This window comes from Chlamydotis macqueenii, chromosome Z (genome assembly GCF_036417535.1).
Source record: "Chlamydotis macqueenii isolate bChlMac1 chromosome Z, bChlMac1.mat, whole genome shotgun sequence".
In the NCBI taxonomy this organism is placed as follows: Eukaryota; Metazoa; Chordata; class Aves; order Otidiformes; family Otididae; genus Chlamydotis; species Chlamydotis macqueenii.
In genome coordinates, this window is record NC_141593.1 from 48732317 (window position 1) to 48757021 (window position 24705).

The 24705-nt window shown below is 43.4% G+C and overlaps 1 protein-coding gene across 2 annotated transcripts in view; it reads left to right on the top strand.

The window, feature by feature from the left end:
* Positions 1-2129: 2129 nt before the first annotated feature.
* The window catches only part of LOC104481213 (neuronal acetylcholine receptor subunit alpha-7), a 59030-nt gene continuing 36454 nt past the window's right edge, over positions 2130-24705 (top strand). Inside the window, exons 1-2 of one of the 2 annotated variants that reach the window (XM_086770548.1) lie at positions 2130-2223; positions 19911-20050. In XM_086770548.1, the coding sequence (XP_086626674.1) occupies positions 2145-2223; positions 19911-20050 (219 nt within the window). In that variant the 5' untranslated portion in view covers positions 2130-2144. The remainder of the gene's footprint in view (positions 2224-19910; positions 20051-24705) is intronic. The other variant, XM_086770547.1, reaches the window with a different exon arrangement.

The following is a 24705-nucleotide window of genomic DNA, read 5'->3' on the forward strand; positions in this document are numbered from 1 at the left end:
TTAGAAATAAATGAATAGTTTTCCTCAGGTCGAGACGGTTTTGCCTGTAATGGTAACTTTAATGATCTCTCCCTGTTCTAATCTCAAATCATGAGCCTTTTTTCTTATATTATCTCTCCCTATTCTCTCAGAGGGTGGGGGGAGTGAAAGAGAGACTGAGGAGTCTGGTCCCGATCGGGGCTGAACTACGACAACCTGTTGGAGTGGGTCTAGAGGAGGACCACAAAAATGATCAGAGGGATGAAACACCTCTCCCATAAAGGCTGAGAGAGTTGGACTTGTTCAGCCTGGAGAAGAAAAGTCTCTGGGGAGACCATATTGTGGCTCCATGTATAAATTTGAGCTTATAAGAAAGGTGCAGAAAGACTTGTTACCACCACCTGTAGTGACAGGAAAGGGACAAAGGTTTTAAACTAAAATAAGGTAGATTTAGATTGGATATACAGAATATATTTTTTATTGTAAGAGTGGAAAGACACTGGAATAGGTTGTCCAGAGAAGTTGTGGATGCCCTATCATTCAAAGTGTTCAGTGGGGGTTTGAGCAATCTCATCTAGAAAAATGTCCCTGCCAACTGGAAAGGGGTAGGACTAGATGATCTTTGAAGGCCTCTTCCAACCCAACCATTCTATGAGGCAGGGAAAAGTGCTCAGGGACCAGCTGCCAGTGAGATGGGTGACCCTGAGTCAAGGGCTTCCTCTTCTGCCTCCTGTCATAAGAATCAAGCCCTTTACCCTCACCACTGCATCCAGCTCTGGAGCCCCCAGCATAAGAAGGAAGTAGACCTCTTGGAGCAAGTCCAGAGGAGGGCCACGAAGATGATCAGAAGGCTGGAGGATCTGTCCTATGATGACAGGCTGGAGCATCTGTCCTATGATGACAGGTTGAGGGAGTTGGGGCTGTTCAGCCTGGAGAAGAGGAGGCTCTGGGGAGGCCTTACAGTACCTAAAGGGGGCCTACAGAAAAGACAGGGAGAAACTTTTTAGCAGGGCCTGCTGTGACAGGACAAGGAGTAATGGTTTTAGATTGGAAGAGGGTAGATTTAGATTAGATATAGGCAGTCTTAGATTAGACATAAGGAATAAATTCTTTACTGTGAGAGTGGTCAGGCACTGGAACAGCTTCCCTGGAGAAGCTGTGTATGCTCCATCCCTGAAAGTGTTCAAGGCAGGGCTGGGTGGGGCTTTGAGTCACCTGGTCGAGTAGAAGGAGCTCCGGGAAGTTCAGGAAGGGGAAGTGCAAAGTCCTGCAACTGTTTTCAGTGAAAGAGAAGTAGATGAGTGTGCAGAATAGGTAAAAGAATAAAAAAAGCCCAAGTGATAAATGTCATTAAATGTATTCAAGCCTTTGCCTTGCCTTTCCTTTGCCTGGCTGGTTAAAAAAAAAATTGAGTGGAGAGGTAGAGGAGCTGTCCCAGGGGAGACAGAGTGTGTGCAAAATTCCATGGTGGGGAGCCAGCAGCACTGGGCAGCTGGGGAAGAGGGTACTCAGGGCAGTTCCCTGCCTCTGGTGGAAGTGATCACAGGAAGAGGTGCATCAAAAAGGGCAGGAGATTGGCTAGTTTAATCTTCCCCAGCTTCCACACTATTGAATCTCCTCTGCCACTGATGGGAGAAAGAAGAGGTACATCACAGAGGGATGTACCACAGGTGCTTGCTGCAAGTTGGACTGGGAGCTAAGAAAGCAGAGAGGGACACAAACTCATTTTAGTGCCTCTAGAGGCACTCCAGTGCAAGCTCTGGAAGTGCTGCAGACATGCTGTTTCGAGTTAGGCACGATCTGTGGGGATGTGGAAAGTATCTTCCAGGCAGCATGCTCTCCCTCCTTACCATACACACAGAGCTGTGTGCAGGGATCACTAGAATTTGCTTTTGACCAAGAAAAGGCTCAGAGAGGCTGGAAATGTGAGTTCCAAGCAAAGTAACCGGCCCTTTTGTGTTTGGATTTACTGACCCAGCTCTGAGCTGATTTAGCTCCTGGGGACCGGAGAAAAACACGAGCAAATGCACTTCTCTCTCCTGGTGGGAAGCTGGTTGGATGCCTTATTACTGTAATTGCCAAATCCATCAGTCATTGCAGACTGTCTCCAAGACTTCCTTCTCTTTCACCCTCTGCTCAGGAGCGATAGCCAGCCTGTTTTGACAATGCTTACAGAAAAGTGCTTGGGATTTGTTTATTCTGGATTATGTCTCTGGGCATCCTTGTTCCTGTCTTTCTTTAAAGGTAAGCTCATCTGTAGTTGTCCAGTTTTAGGGTTTGTGGCGGTTTTTTTTTTCCTGTGTTTTCTAAACACTAGCCACCTCAACTCTATTTTCAGAAGGACTTGTATCTGCTTGTGTTTTAAACTTTGTTAGAGTCCAGTGCTGGTCTCACTGAGTTTTGTAACAAGTTTGAAGAAGTTTGTGGCTCTTACAGTGCTGGACCTTTTTAAGAAAGGAAAATATGTGGGGTATTTTTAACAAAAAGTGAGTAATTTTCACTTTCAGAAATGAATTGAAATGATGGTGTTTCAAAAGGAACATGTTCTTGCTCTCCTTTAAAAAAATTAACCTATCAGTGTTTTTTTAGGAATAAGAAATTATAACTCCAGGCTGGACAGGATGTCTGTGAGAACCATGTAGGTATGAGGGTGAAATAATGTTGTTCTACAAATTAAAATGACAAGAAGAGAATTCTTAACTGTTTACTTTCTATGCATAGTTTGGAAAGATTTATAGCTGCATAAATACATAAATTTAGTATTTATGGTTTGTTTTTATCTTCTAACTTTTAATATGTTTAATAGGAGTCCTTCCAGGCAGTGATGGGTATAAGTTGGAAATATCTAATAAAAATAAGAATGAACTTCTGTAGTCTAAGGTGTCACCTGTGACCAAGCTATCTTCTGAAATTGCAAACAAAAGTAGGAACTGTGTGATTATTCCAAAACACGGAGGATTATAGGCTAATAATAAAGAATTTTTAAATTAGAAGGCAGGTTGAAGTAGATACTGTCCTGAAAGATATTCAGGATTCTAGAAAAAAAAAAAGTGCTTTTATTGCCCCCTAATAGCTTGTTATATGAAACATGCATGCCTGCAGCAACTATAAATTCTGAAACTGAGTATTCCAGATGTGAGGGACCACGTCATGTTATCCATGATTTATGCATAGAGAAAGGAGGATTGTCTTTTTAAAGCAGAAAAAGTGGTCCACATATTTCAGAAGCCCAGGTGCGTGGGAAACTTCAGTATCTATGACGTTGCACTGGACTATTGATGCCATGCAGGTAATTCCTCATTAGTTTATCTGAATCTGGAAAATATCCATGCATTTCATTATTACATTTCCGTATTTCAGCTGCCTAATGTAGCAATGGTATTGCAGAAAAATGTTTCCCCACCTTACTAAATTAAGAACTTTGCTGTCTTTGTTTATAAGACATTTCTGTGCTACTTCAGGAGCTGAACTAACAGGCAGGTGATGGCAGTGAGTTATATTCACTTTGTGTGCAGTCCCATTTTGAGCAGTTCTGTATTGTGTAAATACTGCCTTTTAAATATTAAGTAATCACTAATTCATCAAGATGCATGCTTAGTTTCTCTGACCAGCACATGAAGACACAAACTGCTTTTATAAATAATTCAGAGGATTTTTTGTTAGGTGCTTTTACCAGCAGTTTACAAGTATGCACTTTTACAGACAACTGCTAAAGCAGAATAAAATTAACCTCTGATTAAGGTGGTCTGTATTGGACCTCTGCTTTGGGGATAGTTTTTTGTTTTTTTTTTTTTCTTTTTTTTTACGGCAGACCCGCTGCTGGCCAGGGCTGAGCCAACTGGTAGCAGAATGTTCTTTTCTTTTTCTTTTTTTCTTCTTTTTAAAGAAAAGGAAAGGTTGGGGTTTTTTTATCTTTTTAAAGAAAAGGAAAAAACAAGAAAATAAAAGCCCCAAGAAGGGAGATATCATACCTACTCCTGCTCCTTTCGCTTAACATGGCACAGTCTGGTAGCCAGGGTGCGGAAAACGATACAAAGAAGCTCTCCTCCTGGGAAACACGCACCAGCGCCCACGTGGGCACGTACCCTCTCCGAGGAGTGTTACCTTGTGGTAGTTTAGCCCCACCCAGGACCAGACTATGCAGTCTCTGACTCCCAGCGCCCTCCGAGGGAATAGGGAGAGGTAATATCAGAAAAAAGGCTCGAGGTTTGAGATAATGACAGGGAGAGATCATTAAAGTTACTGTTACAGGCAAAACAGACTCAACTTGGGGAAAACTATTTGTTTATTATGAAAAACAAAGCAGGATAATGAGACAGAGAACAAGATAACTTCCCCTCACCCCTCCCTCTTCCCAGGCTTACCATGATCTCTACTACCTTCCCCCCCGACCAGCACAGGGGGAAAAAGGGAATAGGGGTTTCAGTCAGTTCATCACATATTGCTTTACGCTGCTCCTTCCTCCTTGGGGGAAGAACTCTTCACATTCCTCCCCTGCTCCAGCATGGGGTCCCTCCCATGGGCTACAGTGGTACATGAACTGCTCCAGAGACAAGCTTCAGAGCAGGTAAAACTGCACTGGGCAGGGGATCTGAAGTGAAATAGGCAACCAAAAAAAAAAAAAGCTCTTTTAGACTTTTTTGGAGCCACCAACAGCCAGGTACAGTGCGTGCCTGGGCTGACTGCTGGCAGCTTCTGGGCCGGCTCCTGACTCACCAGGGGTGGAGCTGACAACTCACAGCTGACCACTCTTAATCTCTGAGTGTGACCTTGACCCACTGTCTGTGTGGTTAAAAGCAATTTGGGAACTAGTTCTCACCCACATGTCACAGTAAGTGAGTAAAGGTGTTAGTGACCACCTACGGAGGAGGTGATCAGAGTGTGAGCAGCCCGCACTCCCCATTCAATACAGTAGCAGCGGGAGTGGGAGTTGGGTCTAGTCTTTTCTTGGGCTAGCTGCTCTCCTATTGACAGGCCCTGATGTCACAGCTTTAAACATGGTCCTCACCAGGCAGCAGGCTTCCCCCAAGAAGACTGTGGCAACCCAGACAGAAGGTCTGCCCAAAAATGCGGCAGTTCAGGTTTCTGGCTGCAGGGACTGCCTGAGCCTGTTGCTGCCAGGGGAGGACGGAAAGGACGCCGCCTGTGCGAGGTGTGAGCAGCTGGACGAACTGCTCAGTCTGGTGGTGGAGCTTAGGGAGGACGTAGAGAGGTTACGGAGTATCAGAGAGTGCGAGCAGGAGATTGACTGGTGGAGTGACTCTCTGCGAGGAAGACGCAGAGATTGCACCCCCTGGACCGAGGGAGTAGTGGACCCTCTCCCTTGCCATAGTCAAGCGGAGAGGGACTGCTTGAGAGGAGAGGAGGGATGGCAGCAGGTCCCAGGTTGGCGTCGCAGGCAACCCCCATCCCAACCTACCTCGGTTCCCCAGGTCCCTCTGTGTAACAGGTTTGAAGTCCTGAAACCGGAGGGAGAGGCGAGTGAGGATGACGTGGGAACGCCGCCTCCTAGCTTGTGTAAGGTGAGGAAGTCGGATCCACACTTGAAGACTGCCTCCTCCAAAAAAGAAAGAAGGGTGATAGTTGTAGGTGACTCCCTTCTGAGAGGGACAGAGGGCCCAATATGCCGGCCTGACCCTACCCGTAGGGAGGTGTGCTGCCTTCCTGGGGCCCGGGTCAGAGACATAACCTGGAAACTCCCACAGCTGGTTAGGCACACTGATTATTTTCCACTCCTCATAGTCCTCATAGTGGGCAGTGACGAAATTGCACAAAGAAGCCTACGAACTATGAAAAGAGATTTCAGGGGTTTAGGGCGTTTGGTTCAAGGAGCAGGAGCTCAAGTGATCTTCTGTTCTATACTTTCAGGGTCAGTGAGCGGCACGGAGTGGGCTTGGAAAGTTCCATTAATGAATAATTGGCTTAGAGGCTGGTGTCGAGAGAGAAACTTTGGGTTCTTTGATCATGGGGCAGTTTACTCGGCCCCTGGCCTGTCTTCTGTTTGTGGAACCCGCCTATCTCACAGGGGGCAACAAATCCTAGCACAAGAGCTGGCGGGGCTTATTGACAGATCTTTAAACTAGCTATGAAGGGGGAAGGGGACAAAACGAGGCCCACAAGGGAAGAGCCCAGGGGAACGGTGCTCGATCTGGGGCTGAGGCAGCTGTCTTGGCTGAAGTGCATCTACACCAATGCACGCAGCATGAGCAACAAGCAAGAGGAGCTGGAAGCGATTGTGCAGCAGAATAACTATGACCTGGTTGCTATTACTGAAACGTGGTGGGACCACTCCCACAACTGGAGTGCTGTGATGGAAGGCTACAAGCTCTTCAGAAGAGATAGACGAGGAAGGAAGGGTGGTGGTGTGGCCCTTTATATTAAAGACTATTTTGATGTTGAAGAGCTTGGGGTTGGGAATGATACAGTTGAGTGTCTATGGATAAGGATCAGAGGAAAGGCCTGTAGGGGTGACATTGTGGTGGGGGTCTGTTATAGACCGCCTAATCAGGATGAAGAGAAGGACGAGGCGTTCTACGAGCAGCTTGAGCGAGTCGCGCAATCGGCAGCACTCGTTCTCGTGGGAGACTTCAACTTCCCTGATATATGCTGGGAATATCATACAGCGCAGAGGAAACAGTCCAAAAGGTTCCTAAAGGGTGTGGAAGATAGTTTCCTTATGCAGCTGGTACGAGAGCCTACCAGGGGTGGTGCCCTGATTGACCGGGCCAGGCCGAGTTGGGCCCAGATGGTCTCCCAGTGGGAGGCCAGAAGGTGAGGCTCATTCAAGGCTCATGCCTCCCCCTCTCTGCTCCCGCTTCAGCTTCTTCACATCTTCTCTTTTCTTTTTTTTTTTTCCTGTTTTTCCCCTTCTTAAATATGTTCTCGCACTGGCATTATCAGGAAACATTCTACTACCAGTTGTCTCGTCCCTGGCCAATAGCAAGTCCGCCCTAGGCCTGGCTGAGTCCACTGAACAAAGGGGAAAGAAGTTCCAGTAGCTTCTTAGAGCAGCTGCCATGTAGCCCCACCCCACTAAATAAAACCAGGACAACCTTCAACTCAGTGCATGGGCACCTGCTGGGTTTGAACATCCAGGGAAGTTAAACAGGCACTTTGCTAGTCTCCAGTCAACCCATGCATTCTAATTACTGTGCTTTTATGTCTTTTTTTTTTAAAGTGATGCCACTAAAGTGCCACATGTGTCACGTAGAGCGGAGTCAGACCTCCTGGTTTCTTTGCTCTGTGCAGCCTGACATCAGGATAATACTCTGGCCATGTGGCTTTGAAAAGCCTAATAAAGGCAAAGGGAAGCTGAGGACAGAGCCTATCCTCTGCAGTCTGGTGGCAATGTAAGTGCTCAGCAGTATGGGACAAATCCCAGGGACTCCCAGGGAATACTGCAAGTGAGCTAACCAGCTAAAAGATGTACATTTTGAAGTAACTCAGTCTGGCTTGGTGTGCCCAGCCAGTGCAAAACAGCTTCTCTTTGGCTTACTCAGAATACAGAGTTCGATTCCTGTGCTACACTCATTTCATACTTTCTCACAGCTTTGCTGGTTTAGATGAGCTCTAGTAATCGCATCAGAACACAACTGGTGATCTGTAGGAGCAAATCCTAACAAGGATTCTGTTCTTGGTTCACTTCCATCTAAGCAGGTGTTATTTCTGCACTAGCAGTAGCATTAGCAAGACAGTCTCAAAAGGGCAGATGCTGCTGCCAAGCTACAATTTCTCTGATGTGATCTAGTTAGACTGAGGTGACACAAGTTGAGAGATGTGTGTTACAGCAAGAACCAAGGCTGGTACTTAAATACCTATATATGGAGTTTAAACTCCAGGCCTCAGCTGGGTAGGACTGATGGAATTGCAGTAAGCTGTGTTAATCAAACTGGTTTACCGCAAAGAGACACTGTTGAATAGATGTGAGAAGGCCTTTGTCTTAATAGAGTACAATGTAATGTCATTGGTAATTTAGGTGATTTAGATCTCATACATGTTACCAGACTGGAACTAGGTGTTAATGTCAGATCATTTAGAATCTTTCATACTGTTAATTTGATGTCTGAAGGTTGCATTCACCTGAGTTCCCCACATTCTCTATGTTGATTGCTCTGAGTTTTATCACCCCACTGAGTGACACACAGTTTCAAAGCTAACAATGCAGCTGACTCAAGTTTAAAACAGAAAATAAATGAGGGCCATCTTTGCTTGTACAAGTAGGTCTTTTCTTCCATACTGGCTTAAAAGATGCATGCACATGCACCTTGCAGAAATGGGAAATTTCTCCCAGATCCCTACCATTACTGTAACATCTGGAAGCACAGGCACCAGTCTGGTCAATCTGGTTTCTGAGAGCATGCTAAGGCATCACATATGCATGGAGTCAGATGGGATTGAATGTACTTGTCACAGCACATGTCTGTTTGCAGGTGTCAGTCTGCTCTATGATCAAGAACACTAGTGCAGAAACATGTGTCAACACATTTAAGACAGGCAGGCAAAGTCATAGAATCATAGAATAGTTTGGAAGGCCTAGGCAAATCTCTTGACATTATTTCCTGTGAGTTACTGTCTGCTACAGTAACTTGCTGTACATGCTTGCCTCTTGAGATTGACTTTTGAGTTCAATGAACGAGACTTCATGTTCAGTCACTAATTTTCTATGTGTGTTCACTGGCACAACTCTAAGGCTTGCTCTGTATTATCATAGGCACAGCTGCAACTGTGGAGCTGGTCCAAGTTTGTGAGAAGCCACTAGGCTCCAGGAAAGTTGGAGGTATTTCTGTGCACATTTGCTGATAGTGATCTGAGCTAAATCTTCTTGTGTTAACTCTCCTCAAATCTCACAAGGAAGGGTGGGAAGGTCCATAAAAAGCTCCCTGACATCACCAGCACTTGTTGTTATATGAACCTATTGCTATAGTACTCTGCATGTAGGGAGGGATCTAGAAGCAGATACAGTGCACAAGAAAGCAGCATCCATCTGATCTTTGGGATGATGCCAGGTGGTGCCTTGGGAGCCTTCAGCCTTGCTCCAATGCAAGGGCCTTCTGATGGTCTCAGAGCAGAAGTTCCCACTCCAGACACAGGATTCATGTCCTAAAGACAGCTCCAGACCTTTTTTCTCTCTCTGGTTTGTTCTCCTAAGACATGTGGAGAAGAATATGAGTTAGTGATGGCAGTAACATATTGGATGATTTTGTCAGCATCTGTAAACTTTTCCAAGCAGTGAAGGAGGTATTTTATGTCTCCGTGGTGCAGTGAGAACAGTGAAGAGCAGCATCCCTTCTCACACATGCATGATGAAGTAACTCTTTCCAGAGCCTAAGAATGGGTTATATCAGCCACATATTTCTTATCCTCACTAGGACTTGAGGCCTGTACCTGAAGAACAGACAGTAGCATCTAGCATTCTGAAAACAGACAGATTGAGGCTAACCAGCACTAAACTGTCACTGAGACCTTGCGACATTCAGAGTCTGGGGGAAAAAAGCTATAAACTTAATGATACAGACTGTGCTCAGCCACTTTATAATACATGTTAGCAAATCTGGGCTGAATCAGTCAAAATAAAGCACTTCTTACAATTTCAAGTGTCCTAGGTCATTTCTCCACAGACCTTGTTTGATTGATCACAAGTCTAATTTGCTCAGAGCCAGTCATTTAGAATCATAGAATGGCTAGAGTTGGAAGGACCTTCAAAGGTCATCCAGTCCAACCCCCCTGCAAGGAGCAGGGACATCCCCGACTAGATCAGGTTGCTCAGAGCCTCATCCAGCCTGGCCTTGAACGTTTCCAGGCATGGGGCTTCCACCACCTCTCTGGGAAACCTGTTCCAGTGTTCTACAACCCTTATTGTAAAAAATTTTTTCCTAATATCCAATCTAAATCTACTTCCCTCTATTTTAAAACCATTACCCCTTGTCCTATTGCAACAGGCCCTACTGAACAGCCTCTCCCCATCTTTCTTGTAGGCCCCCTTAAGGTACTGGAAGCTACTGGAAGATTTACCTCATCAAGACAGTCGAAGCAGCTTTTGTCTTCACTGTGAAATAAATTCAGGCTCCCTGAGAGTTTTCATGCCTCTATTTACAGCTCCCTTTGACTTTGAAGACCTAGACCACCAAACTGTCAGACTTCTTTCCCTTGGAAAAAATTCCTTGATAGCAGCCACTTCTGCTGCCAAAACCTCCAAACTATCAGCAGCCAGCTAGCAGCATAGCATCTTTCACACAGACAGACAGCACTTGTAGCTTGGCCTAGTGAAAGCTCAGCAGTCCTGCTTAAAACAAAGCTGAGTCTCATCTATAGATGTTTTACTTAAGTTTTGCTTCCCAAGCTGGAAACTATGTCAGATTTGGGAAAATGTATCTTGATGTTTCCCAGTTCAGATGCTAAGCACTGAGAGGGAAGACAAATAAGCAGCCATTCAAGGTGAAATAAAAATTTCTATCAGGGTAGCCCACATCCCTTTCATAGGGCTCTAACACCATGTTTCATATCGTCCAGCATCTGAGTTTCTGATATTGGGAGGACAAACTTGCAGCTTTCTCTGCATTCCCAGATCCATGTTCACTGTGGACATTTGTGTCTGGCCTGTGACTTGCAGCCAGTGCAGCTCTCACTTTACTCACAGGCAACAGCTGAGGCTTGACTGATGCAAAACTAAGGCAGAAGAAGCCATCACTAGCCTTGCCTGTTGCATCCTCTGTACCTTTCCTGCTTAGCATTGCTATGCAAGTTCAACTGGTAGTCTGGCAAGGCAAAAGCTTATTGTTCAGGAAACTAGCCATCTCTAGGGTCATAACCATTGCCACTGACCAGCACGACAGAAGGAGAAGGGGAAAGAATTACTGCAACATCGTTGGGCATCTTTGGGTGGTTCATTTCCACAACACTACTCTCTGTTGCACAGTAAACTGAAGATTTCATTATAGCCTCTATCACTGCTCTTATCTGCACTGAGCTTAGGAAAAAAAAAAAAACAACCTCTTCCTACCTATCGTCCTTTCAGTCCTAACCAGACTTGCCTATCTGTTTCCACTGAAATCATTATTACACCTGTGTGTTCACACATGGCTTTCCCAGATCTGAGCTCTCTACGTGTGCCTGACATGATGTTGAGTGGGCTTTTCATGGGGAGCTGCAGATCCCCTGTGACTCCTTCAGAGCTGTCTGTGAATGCTTTGCAGATTGCCATGGCTACCTCATTGACAGCACTTAGTTAGTGAAGTTTATTATGCTTTCCCAAGAAGGGCTTTCCCTTGGTTTACTGGTTTGGGTGCTAAAAGCTGTAGAGGTGAAAGGATGTGACAAGCTGCTGTTCAAGCCAGTGGGAGTGGGGAGTCCAGGAGCCCACTCCAGTGCACTGATGACCATATCATCAGAATCTCACTTTTGTCATATGATTTTGTTTCTTTCTGTTGGCTTCCATTGCTGCTCCTCCCCACAAATTCCTGGATGGCTGCCAAGAGTCACCTTCAGACAGCCACAGCTCTCTGTAACATGTCTAGCAAACGGAGTCCATCTCTTCACCACTGCTCCAGCTCCCTCCTCCTGTGCTCCCTCCACATCTAGTATTGTAATAATTACAGTAATATTGTATGGAGCTAATGTAAACTAGCATTACACTAAAAATACAGGTTTTTCCCTTTCTGCCTTTAGCCAGTTATATTTCTGTCCTGAAGCAATGAGGCCTACATTTGAGAAGTATCCCACTGTTAATATCTTAATGTGTGTCTCTTCACCTTACACACATATCTCAGCCTTTAAATTATTTACACCAAGCCAGCAAGACCAAAAATACAATGGCCTATATTCTCTTTTTAGCATGTTGTCAGGTGCCTAAAGTCTTTGAGATGAAACCTTTCCTAGCATACCCTTTAATACCCATCTCTGCTGGGAGCTCTTTATCTGCTATGAAAGAACATAAATGATCAGTATCAGGAAGATTAGGTCCTTTTTGCCTAGAAAGACATAGCATTTCTCACATTCCTCTGGGTATCTAATGAGTTTTGTGTGTAAGATGCAGAAACAATCGGTATAGCAAGAGCCAAAGATTAGAGTCAAAGATTACCCAGAAGGGAAGTAGATTAAAAAGAGGTTTAAAATAAAAGAGGTATTCAAATGCACAACACGCAAAGACACACACAGACACAGACATACAGGGTTGAGGCAATTGATGTGATTCCATTGTTTCTTATGTGAGTACTCTTCCCTGAAGGTGTGATGGCACGCATTTTAAATCAAAGGACATTGAAAAAAAGAATGCATTTGCAGCTACAGATAAAAGCTACAATGCTGCACATAAGAACAAAAGCAGATGGAACACATCTGTGCCTCTGAGTATTAAGAGACATATGGCAGCGACATGCTTTATGTTCTCAGAAATCTGCAAAATATACAAAATAAGGTGCACGTTTTTTTTTATAACTACCAAAGCATTAGAACATTCTATGTTTTCGTAAGTGCTGTTGCCATTTCAATTCTTTATGTCAATGAGTTGTCTGTGAAACAACCTACTTTTTCTCTGATACTACTCCTGTTACTTCCTATCATTCATAATTGTGTATTTTGTGTGTGTGTGTCTTCTTGCGATCATTCTGTTTTCATTACCAAATAAATAGCTAAAAGTCCCTGTAGGAGTACAGTGATAAACTAAAAAGAAAATATGGCAGAAGAGTCTGCAGGTTGTTAGGAAAGTACTTCGAAGTTCTAGGATTTAGCTCTGATGCCCATAGGTTTTCCTGATGGCTTTTTGCTCTTTAAATGTTCCATATATAACAAGATTGTATACCATCATTGCACAAAAAAAAATATATAACAATACATCTCAGTATAATAACATTGCTTTTCAAAAAAGACTGGAACTCCACTTGGTTTCTCTTAGAAAACAATAAAACAAACAAACAAACCAACCAAAACAGAAGGAATATGGCAAAGTAACAATACAGAGAGAAAAAAAAAAAGACATATATGTGGTGAAATACCTGCAGAAGATACAAGAGGAGTGAATAAATACCACAACCACAATATCGCTGCAGTTTAGGACCTTTTATGAAGTGGCAGGAGACAAAATATTTAAAAGCAAGAATGTGATGGACCAGGAATAGGCTGTCGATTTTAACTTACTTTGCTCTGTAAAAAGGTTGTATATGCAGACAATTCTATGAACTGGTTTTGAGAAGGGAAAGAAAAAAAGGCATGTTTTGTAATTTCAGAGACATTTTAGCATGTTTATATGTAAATATAAAGTGATATGGGAAGAATATGATATTTAGTCTGAAAACCACTAGTCCTTTATGTACCAATAACTCCCATAATCTTGCATGAATAAAGTAATAACTTGTGCGTAAGGCTGAAGCCTCTGCCAAAAGAAATGAGCAACAGCTAGAAAACATTCAGCTAGCAGCTGGCCCACCAAAAAGTTCAAGGATTATGAAAATAAAACCAAGGAACACTATGAGCCAGAAGTAGAATGGTCAATAAATACAGGTACCATGGCTGAAAATCTTTTCAACATCCACATCCTTCCACCTACTCTCTTGTTAATATTTCATTATTTTTTTCTTTACTATGCACAGAAAGCCATTATACATATGGCCCAGGTGTGTTCAGTCTAGGAGCTGACCACTTTTGGAGCAAACCTGGGGAACTGGCAAGGGCTGAACTATTGCCTCGTAGCTCAGGGAGCTCTGCATGCAAAGCAAAGCAGGAGGATTGACTAGCCAAGACCAGACATGGCAACACAGCTCCTAGGAAAGGAGGGAGCATCTGGCCTTCCTGGGATGGCATATGGATAGTCTGGCCAGCGCTAGCTGCAATTTTCAAAGCTATTCCTACCAGACAATGCTGAACTGCCTCCAGCTCCAACAAACACTTCCCCAGATATGAACCCAAACCCACAGAAGAACCTAGGAGTATTATGGTGGCACAGTGGGGAGTATGGGATGACACTCCAGCATGGAGGAGTCAATCCATGCCCAAAGGATCTGACGTGGACAGAGAAGGTGGAAGGGGTTTGTTGTCAGCATGCAGCCATATGTCTAGAGCCCTATGTCTCCTCAACAGGCTAAGCAAAATTGTAAAGGAACGAATCAGTGCAATCAGTGAAACCATAAGCAGCAACACAAGGAAGCAGGGAGGGCTTTGCTTGTTTTAGTCAAGTTTCTTTTGTTTTTCCCCTTTTCTTTTTCTTTTTCTTTTTCCTTTTCTCTTTTTCTTTTTCTTTTTTCTTTTTCTTTTTCTTTTTCTTTTTCTTTTTTCTTTTTCTTTTTCTTTTTCTTTTTCTTTTTCTTTTTCTTTTTCTTTTTCTTTTTCTTTTTCTTTTTCTTTTTCTTTTTCTTTTTTCTTTTTCTTTTTCTTTTTCTTTTTCTTTTTCTTTTTCTTTTTCTTTTTCTTTTTTTTTCTTTTTCTTCTTTTTCTTTTTCTTTTTCTTTTTCTTTTTCTTTTTCTTTCTCTTTTTCTTATTTCTGTTTTTCTCTTTCTCTTTCTCTTTCTCTTTCTCTTTCTCTTTCTCTTTCTCTTTCTCTTTCCTTGTTATCTTTAGGTTATTCATTTCTTCATTTATTTATTTTCCTCTTTCTTTTTATATTTCAGGTTTTTTTTCTTACCCAGAGGTTTGAAGTATTCATTTTATTTTTAGCTTTGCAGCCAAGAGCAGATACTTGAGTTACACCAGGATCAGCATGTCTTGGGTCACCATAAAACATGGAGGCCAATTGATGCAGGTCTCCTTGCCATCACTGGCAATAGAACATGAAGAGCTCAGTCTAAACTTGAACTTGGGCATGCACAGCTACCGGCCTAGAGCTGACATCAGCCAGTACCATCTTGATCTAATTTAATTGCAGCATCTCAGAGAATTCAAACCCCTTTATAGATACCATGAGTGCTCACAATCACTATGAGACACCGTCTGTGCAAGCCTCATCAGAGGTGCCTTTCTCCCACTAGACATGCTTTGTCCAAATACATGGATGCAGTTATTAACCTACTTCTAGGCTTGCTCTGAGGAGGTCTCTGCAAATTTTTTGTATATATACAATTATCCCATGTTTCAGTCCTAGTCTCTTGGCCTAGCCTTTCTGGGGCATTGTAACATGTCTGCATTTAATAAAGAGGATGAAATCTCACACACAGATGATGCGTGTGGAAGGAAAGACAGAGCTCAGACTGTAAGTTAACAGCAAGATGACTTGCCTTATTTCCTGATGAAATATCATGCCCTTTGCCAGTAGGGGAACAAAAGAGGCAAAGGACAGCTTTTCAGATACATTTCAGAAGTAAGCCCATAGGGAAGCTGCAGTCTTCTCTTTTCTTGCCATAGGTTTTTCATTCACATCATAGGACTGCCTGGTCCAGCACAGAGGATACCATCCAGTACCAGCCTACCTGAGGAGTTCCCTAGTCTCACAGTAATACATCTGGAGCAACACACATTTTCTTGTATCTCCTGTTAGAGAAGGTGGTAGCATTCTGCAACAGAGAAATACCTCCTAGGCAGGTTACCTTGCTGTGCAGTTCTCAGCAAATCCATCCTAGAAAGAAAGATGAAATTCAACTGTAGCATGTATTCCCAAGAGTTTGGTAGCAGTTTATAGGTCATGTTGACCAATCAGTGGGTTTCTTGCAGACTTATCTGCACATGTCAAAGCATGAGAGGAGATTCAGAGAGGTATTTAAGAGTTGAACGTAGTCCATTAATACCTCTGTTTTCTGTAGAGCTCTTCACAAAACCACTAGAGGGTTGGTTGCCTTGTGCCTCCCTGTTGCCTTGCACCTCCCAGTTGGTTGCAAATTTCAGAAGCAGTTTAGGGAACCCTTTCAGACTATTCAGAGAGTAAAGCTTGAGGGACAACCTAGTCCTTGGTGTAGTAATTCCATATCTCCTTCACACCAAGGAGCACAGAACTGGAGCCACCACTCTAGGTGTATCTCACTAGTGCTGAATAGATCTACTCATAAGGCTCTGCCTGATGCAGCTCAGGATGCTGGTGGCCTTTGCTGGAAGGGTACATTGCTGGCTTATGGTCAACTTTGTATCTATAAGGACCCCCAGGGCTTTTCTGCCAACCTGCTTACCAGCCAGTGGACCCTCAGCCTATCCTCATGCCTGAGATTATTCCTCCTTAGGTGCAGGACTTTGCACTTCCTTTCATTGAACTTCTTGAGGTTACTGTCAGCCATTTCTCCAGTTTTTTGAGGTCCCTCTGAAAGGCAGCAAAACCATGTGTTGTACCACTTCTCCCAGTTTTCTACCATCTGAAAACTCGCTGAGGGTGCACCCTGTCCCATCATTTGTAACGACATTAAACAGCATCGGCCCCAGTATCCACCTCTGTCATCCTCCACCACTGCCTGGCCTTCAGCAGGACTTTGTGCTGCTGACTACAACCCTCTGACAGTTCAGCTAATTTTCAGTCCACCTCACTGTTCACTTATCTAGCCTATAAGGCATAGACAAATGTCTATGAGGATGTTCCTGAAGATGGTGTGAAAAGTCTAGCTAAACTTGAGGCAAACATCATACATTGCTCTTGCCTCAAATTTTAATGAGGCTGTATGTTTTCCTACTGCTTCAGAGATAACTCAAAAACCAGAGGGACAGTGTCTGAAGTGGTAGGACATAAGAGGTTCTCTGTTGCTCAAAGATCCTTTATCTAGAAACATTATGCCCTTTGCCAGTTCCTTGTACTTTCCTGTAACATACATAGGCAAGTGAGTCTGGCATTGCTTTTGGGAGACTGACCTGGCAGTCCTAAATACTGACATCCAGCTCCCAGCCCAGTTTAAAAGATGAAACAGTGCTGCCACTTTTGGTTAGATATCTGTGACTGAGGGGTAGGCAGTGATAAAAGTTATTCTACCACTACTCCTGAGAGATCCAGACTTCCCCATCACCAGCAAACACTCAATTTAACACACAGAGATGTAGAGTCACAATGCATTAGCACAAGCATTAGAAAAAGCGGAAATCTCTCTGGAATATGAAACATTTGTATTTGAAGATTACAATTTAAAGAAAAAATCAATGAAAATACAAGTCTGACTTGTCATCCACCTCAGTTCCTTCTCCAAAGCAGCTCTAGCAGAGAGATGGTAGTGTGATTAGAGTAGCCAGATCTTTTTAGTCCTAACAGCTGCTGTGGCTATTTGCTGGGACAACTCAAAGGCTTCGCTGCTTCTCAATGTGTGTAATTTTGTAAGCAAAACCATGGAGCACACAAACATGTGGTCACCAATGCCAACTCAGCAGGCAAAGAATAGATGAACTAAAGCTATGTTAACAATTTTGGGTACAAAAGGTTGCAAAGTAATGGGATCATATTAGAGAGGGGAGAGTTGAAGAATGGGTGGAAAAGCAGGTGTGAAATTGTAGTACTGGGCTACTTCAGCTCATGAAGTTTAACAAGATGGTACTGGCTGATGTCAGCTCTAGGCCAGTAGCTGTGCATGCCCAAGCTCAAGTTTAGACTGAGCTCTTCATATTCTATTGCCAATGATGGCAAAGAGACCTGCATCAATCGGCCTCCATGTTTTATGGTGACCCAAGACATGCTGATCCTGGTGTAACTCAAGTATCTGCTCTTGGCTGCAAAGCTAAAAATAAAATGAATACTTCAAACCTCTGGGTAAGAAAAAAACCCTGAAATATAAAAAGAAAGAGGAAAATAAATAAATGAAGAAACGAATAACCTAAAATGGGCTGGTTTCAGCATGGTTGGAGCACACAGTACCAAGACAGCTTCCCAAAGCACACAGCAAAGGGTTATGCTTAGATCTCTTCAAGTCAGACCTCTCTCGAGGGGGCTGTTAATGCACCACAACAGTGATGGTACCAGGGCACTCTAGCAATCCAGCTGACTTCCAGAGACTGGTGAAGGGCACTTTTCACTTGTAAAAGCTGAGATAGCCAGCTTAAAAGGAAGGTTAAAGGGAAATATTACGTAAGTACTCAAGATGAGAGCAACAGTGCAAGCAGTCATTTCTTCCCTAAAGCACAGGAACATGGGGGTTGGCAGTGGTGGGGTGAGTAGGTGAGTGAAAGGACAGCAAATTTGCTCAAAATATAGAGTCTTTTTCTGTAGAACAATGTGCAGTGATTTTCACTGGTTTTCTTTCCACAGAAGGATCTTACAAGGGAGTCAAGGTCTGCTGTGGCACTGGAAAGCAAGTACCAAAGCTATAACAGAGGACCTAAATCACTGCCTTGTGCAGAAGCTTACTTAAGATGGTGAAGTAGAGAAACATACTATCCGATACTGATATTTCAGCAAGGGCTATTGGATCAGCATTTACAGCATCTGCTCCTCTGAATCCCCATGATCATGTAATGTATTACTGAAGGCCAGAGAGGGCTCATGAAGATGATGTGTTGGTGTAACTTACCAAAATAAACAAAAATACTCTTCCTCCTTGTTCACCAGACGCTGCCATACTGGAAAGCCACAAAGCTCCATTTAGTATCAGGAAAACTGAACAGGACACAAATTAAACAGACTTATAAACTGTTTATAAACTAAATTTATTATTAATTTTAAAAGGCATGGCTACTGCAGTGGAGAGTAGCTTGTTCCAGGCTTGCAAGGTTTACTGGGCACAGTAAGAGTCTGGGAAAGGCAGAACTGGTTATTATGGTTTGTTTATGTTGTGAAAAAGATATTAATCATAACCACTGTGAGAAGAGTCCTGATCTCAATGTGCAGAGCTCTGCTCAAGGGTTAAAAAAAGTCACACACAGGGACCGGGAGCTACAGTGGATAAAAAAATACTTCAGTCCAAAGTAATAATAATTTAGAGTGCAGATTCCCTGCCAGAGTTTGGATTTCTAAAGTTCAGGGAATATGCACTCATGCTGATAGGACTAGTTTGGCCTCAGGGAACCTGCAGCCCATGACCCTCACTCTGTTAGATACAGCTCTTAGGTAGAGCTCAGGCTGCACCAACACCTATACTGTTTTGGGGGACCCCAGCTCCTGGGTAGTGTGTCCCAGCAAAGTGCTCACCTTGCCATGCAAAGAGACCCAAGCCATCACTGCTATCTTCCCACATCTGTGGTTGTTTTGTCAAGGAAACCTGGTCACACAGGTTAGATGGATGCTCTCCACACTCACCCCAAAGCTGGGGAACAGGGGCATCTTGAAATTTAATCATGGACTGAAATTCTGCTAGTTTTTTACATGCTCATATGTTTGCATGACAGTTTCTTGGGTTGAGGCTGTTCCCAGCTGAGTTAAGCATGTAACAGCAGAAATTGAATACCATGAAACATACCTGTCAAGTACTCTAGCCTTCATACCACCACCTCCTTATGTGTTAAGAAAGTGTGCTGCCATGAGAAGTAAAAAAGGCATGGGAAGTGACCCAAAGCCTGTAAAGACTGCCACATAAAACTGAAGAGGCTATGAAGATGGCTTGTTACTGTTTCCTGAGAGCAGAAAAGGGCCTTCTATATCAGCTCCAAGAAATAAGAATACCCATTTCTCGTGCTGGGTAAACACACAATATGTCCAAGTAATACCAGCACTGGCTTAGGGCAGCCAGTCTCTAGGAAATAAGAACAAGTAAATAAAGTGCTCTGACTGCCTTCCAGGAAGCTATCTGCTGGTTTTAGAGCCACATCTCCACTGACCATCAGCAAAAGGGGCACCAAGGGAGGGGGTCATTTACAAAGAGTCCCAAAGACTGTTCAGTGGTTTCTGAGTGTTAGTAATAAGTTAGAGTGTTAGTAGTTAATCTTCTTTAAGAGCTCATCAGTCATGTATGCAGAAAAGCTGTGTCTATCATGCCCATGTGCAGAATTTTGGGGATTTTTTTTGAAACTGCTTTCAAGTTACAAACCTGTTAACAGGAGTTTTCTGAAAAAACAGACAAACAATAGGGACCGTGTGACCAGCCTGAGTGACAGATGCATCTTTCTTTTCCCCTAGAGTCTCAGCACGGCGAAAGCCAGAGACGCTTGTACAGAGAACTGCTGAGAAACTACAATCGTCTTGAACGACCTGTAGTAAATGACTCCCAGCCGCTTGTAGTTGAGCTCCAGCTTTCTTTGCTGCAGATAATTGACGTGGTAAGTCACTTGCTGTTCTGTTTTCTACAGCAACTGTTTAGCAAAACAGATATGATCTCTTGTGTAGGTATCCTACTCTTCCTCTTAATCAGGCTATCAGAGGTGAAAACAGACTGTCTTTGGCTGAGCATCCTCCCTACATGCTGAAGTACATGCTTTGGCACTTTGAAAGAGTGAATATCCTCCAGCCATTTCTGATACAACGTGAGCTCCAAGGATGGTAATTATGTAGTTTTTTACACTTGTTTTAAACAGAAAAAAAGAATTCAATAAATTAGAAGCCATATGTTACTACAAATTATTAATGATACGTTCTTCTTAGAGATATGCAGAATGCAATAATGGAAGACCGTGTGCAGCATTCAAAGCTAGCATCACTGCACTTAAGCATTTTCATTAGACATTGTAATAGCATTGGTCTCTTCTCCTATCATGTCTTTACCACGCACTGCAGTTGAAGGAACCTGCCCTGAGATGAGCCTAGAAATATATAAAAGCAAAACCTGGAGGCACAGCCTTCTAATTGTCTTGACTGCAGCATGCTTTTTTAGAATTGGAGATTTGATCTACAGAAAATTTTCACATAATAATCCAAATCCCCTTTTTTTTTTTTTTTCATCATGAAGAGGATTCTTGATGATAAACCATGGGCAGTGTGTCCCACTTATAAATTATAGAGATAACTTCTTTCATCCGCATGAAAAAAAACAAGCCAGGAGAACAATTTTGACCACCTTTACCCTGTCTACACAGAAAATAGCTGAACATGTTAGTGCTCCTTTCCTCATCCTATCCTTTCCATAGTCAGTATTATGGGCTGATTTCCAGTGCACCATCACTGTCATGGAGGGAGCAAGGAATAGGGAGAGGTAGATATGCAAACCTTTGTGCAGTTGCAAACCAATTTGACAGAGGCCTCAAATATTTAAACAATCTTCCTGAAAATGCGTAGTGCACTAGCTGCTATCCCAGAAGGGGTAAGCAGGATCCTGAAAGTCTAGCCCCCCAGCATTGTGTTGTACAAGTGGCAGGTCCAGCCAGTTGTGGTGCTCCTGGAGGCAGGCAGCAGCCACTCAGGCAGGGTAAGCAGCTTTCTGTTCTGAAATGTTAGCAATGTGAGCTGGAAGAGAGGGGAGATTAGTACTCTCAACTAAAGTCACTCATTCACAGCAGGAGCTCGTAATCCTCTTCATGAACAAAAGAGAAGAAATCCTCCAGCTATTTTCACATAAATTTCAGCAAGCAATTCCAGGTTTTACAGAGGCATGTTAGCTCCAGACATCTTGTTCCAGCTCTTCTTTTTCTGATGGTATTTTCTTGCAGTAATTCGAAGGCTGGGGGTGGTAAAGGCGAGTTTTTAGCCTTAGGTCTGTGACTGTACATTTTCAAAATCAGTCAGTCAGAAGGAGTTACATAAAACCTTTTTTCAGTTGGGTTTCATATTCACGTGTGAAACCCATCCTTTCAGGAAATCACCACTTCTTTGAGCACTTTGTCTACATTATATCAATGTTCATTACAACAAATTTAATTCCAGTCTTCCCTTTTGATTGTCTGCAATAGGAAAAAGATAATCTAAATAGTCATATGTACCAGAAACAAAGCTTTGCTTCCCTCCGTCTCTGCACACACTACATATACTATAAGTTAATCAGCTCAGAGCATTAATGACTTGTTCCAGGCTCATGGTCTTGCGAACTGCACACATTTTAAAAAAAAAAAAACATTCAGTCACCTGAGGTGTTTATCTTGCATGATATAGAAAGATGCCTGTCTTCTGTGGGGAGAGACAGAAGATCCCTTGGCAGTCAACTCCCTGTTGTAGAAGGGTCACTGTGACATCAATAAGTGGCTAAACCAACCATCCAGAAAATCTACAAAACATTGCTCCCATGGGTTCCTAAACCAGGAAGCAATGCAGGAATATGCCAGCAGGAAGCAGATTGTGAGCATGGACAGAGCCTGTCAGCCTCCACTGTTGGCTGGACAGACTGCAGCATCTGGATGCTCCAGCTGCTGAAGGAAATGTCTGTTTAAAAGAAGGGTTATGATAGCCACAGTAATGTAAACTGTAGCAGGCAAGGTGCAAAGTAGAGGTAACCTTGATTAGCTGACACACCACGAGGTAAACCAAGCGGGCATCTCTGTCCACTCAGATGGGAGACCAGGGGTGAGTAGACTCCTCCTCCTTAGCTGCGCTGCCTGGCACAAGACAAATCAACTGGTGTATAGTTGCTTCTTGCTCAGGGAAGGGGATAGCATCACAGTCTTGGCAATGGTGTGTGCACTAATAAAGTGCAAAGCTGCTCTTTCCACAGACGTGTGTGTCCAGCATGCTTCATTACTGGAACAGAGCAGGGTGCTAGGCAAGGTCCCAGACTGAGGAGACTTCATGCACCACGCTTCATGGGGAGGAAACAAGGACTTAATGCTCAGGGGAGTATGGTGTGCCAAGGCATAGAACAGTACTGCTGGACTGACTGGGATGCTTTGCAAGTAGTTACTGCCATGGACATGAGACAGTGGACCCTGGACTGGTTTCTTTGCAGGAGGAAACAATGTAAATAAGATGAAAAAAGGTCTCCCATTTTATTGTTTCACGGAAAGAAGAAGAAGTCTGCCACTGATACTCACAGAAACTCACCCCTTACTCTTGCCAAGACCCGGAATCACATCTAATGCACTTCTGCCTGGGACAGGTTCCATGATGTGCCTCTGTAAGTCTGTTTCCTGCACATACTGTATTATAACGTAATTAAATCTAAATTAATCTTCTGCAGCCAGTCTGCAGAGAATAGCACTGATGACATTCTACATTCACTTTGCTACGCAGAAAGACAGCTCTGAGGTCCCTGTGATATGCCAAATAATAGTGGCAAGTGACTTTACTTGAAATGTCATCTCCTCTTCTCACATCCATTCAGAGAAAATTTCAAAGCATGACTACCTTGGATTAGGTTTTCTGCTCCTACCAGCACGTATTTGCCTGCATAGGATCTGGGTAGTTTTTAGTGCTTAAAGCTAGCCATCATACTCAAAGTCATGAAGGACTTGTTCTCTGCTTGTCACAGCTGTGGTATACAAATGCAAGTGAATGACTTATTGTCATTAGGGTTAGGACTTCCTTCAAAATTATATTAATTCACAGCTACAGCCAAGAGAGGCCTCTTACATCTAGAAAACAAATGAGCAGAAAAAGGGACAGTGACACTCCCTGTTTCACAGCAGGGCTGAGTTCAGTTTGCATTGTCCTCTATGTATAAGGACAACTTCAGACTGAGCTGTCTCCCATGTATGTGGTTTCTGAGGGTCACTTTTGCTTGGAGCCTGCCATTCACCCTTCCCTGGCAGAAGCCAGGCACTCCCTGTGCATCAGCAGGGCATTTGGCTGGTGATCTCTCCCACAGAGCACTGTCAGACTCTGCCAAGCCCTGCCAGCCCAAGCAAGTGTAGACCACATCCAAGAGGACCTGGAACAAGAATTATCTTCTTATCGTCTAAGATTGTAGAAGTAGAAGATAACAAGAATTATCTTTTACTCTTGTCTGAGAGCCCAGCCCGTTGGTCAAGATAGAGAAGTTATGAAATCAGGCATGAAATGTTTCACAGCAGAGGAAATACAAGCATTTTTCCCTTGGCCCAGTGTGATAGGAGCCTGCTACGTAGAAACCATTTGTCATAATGAATGATGGTTTTCATTGCTCTTGTTGGCATTTGCAGGGGACTTTATCCGAAGGGATCTACATCCTTTATTTGGAAGCACTGGTGTGGTATTTTTAAAAAATACAGTTGATTTCTTTGCTTTTAAGTGCTTTTGTTTCATAACCTGCAATATAGAGAAAGGCCTTGTTAAACTCTGCTAACTTATGAAGACAACTCTGCTTTGTCATCTGAAAATGTGCCTATTCATTCCAACAAGCGTTAATGTAGCACAGGCACCATTTTCCCCCTTGTGTGGCTGGAGGGGAGAAAGGTGCCACAGGGCTTTGAGGTGGCCACCACTGGCAGTGGCTCTGCCAGTGGGACAGAGGAGGGTGGAAACCTGCTGTGCTGGCCCCGGGTGCTGCCCCAGGGGCAAGCCAGGCCATCAGCCTCCTAACCATCCTGTCCTCTAGGACAGAGGCTTTCTAGGGCTGGTTCTGCAGGTGAATTGAACGGCCAGAAAGTTCAAGGGTTAAATTTCTAGCTCTAATGCTCCTCTCCCTTCCTAAACTGACTTTACAGCAGGTAGGTCATCCCCTCCCACCCTTCATCCTAGCACCGTCAGATGTCCAAATCTCTGCACTGGATGTTATGCAGCAAACTCAGATGAACAGACAAGTGATTCAAGGAAACAAGTATAAATGCCAGTACACATAAGCACTTGTTCACATATTATTCCCAATATAGTATCAGCATTTACTAGATTAAGCCCTGATCCTGATAGTATATCCTGTAGAAATCTTTTATGGATAAATGACTTCAACGATGTGAGCTTCACCACCCAAGAATGAAACACAGAGTATATGAAAGACAGAGAAGTAATAAGGAAACCATTATGAAGCAAGCATACTGAATTTTATTTAATTACAAAGCACTGATAAGTGCTAGAGAGAGAAACTGACTCTTTCTACTGTTTGAGATTAAAGTTTCTTTCTTTTTCCTCACCTAGTAAT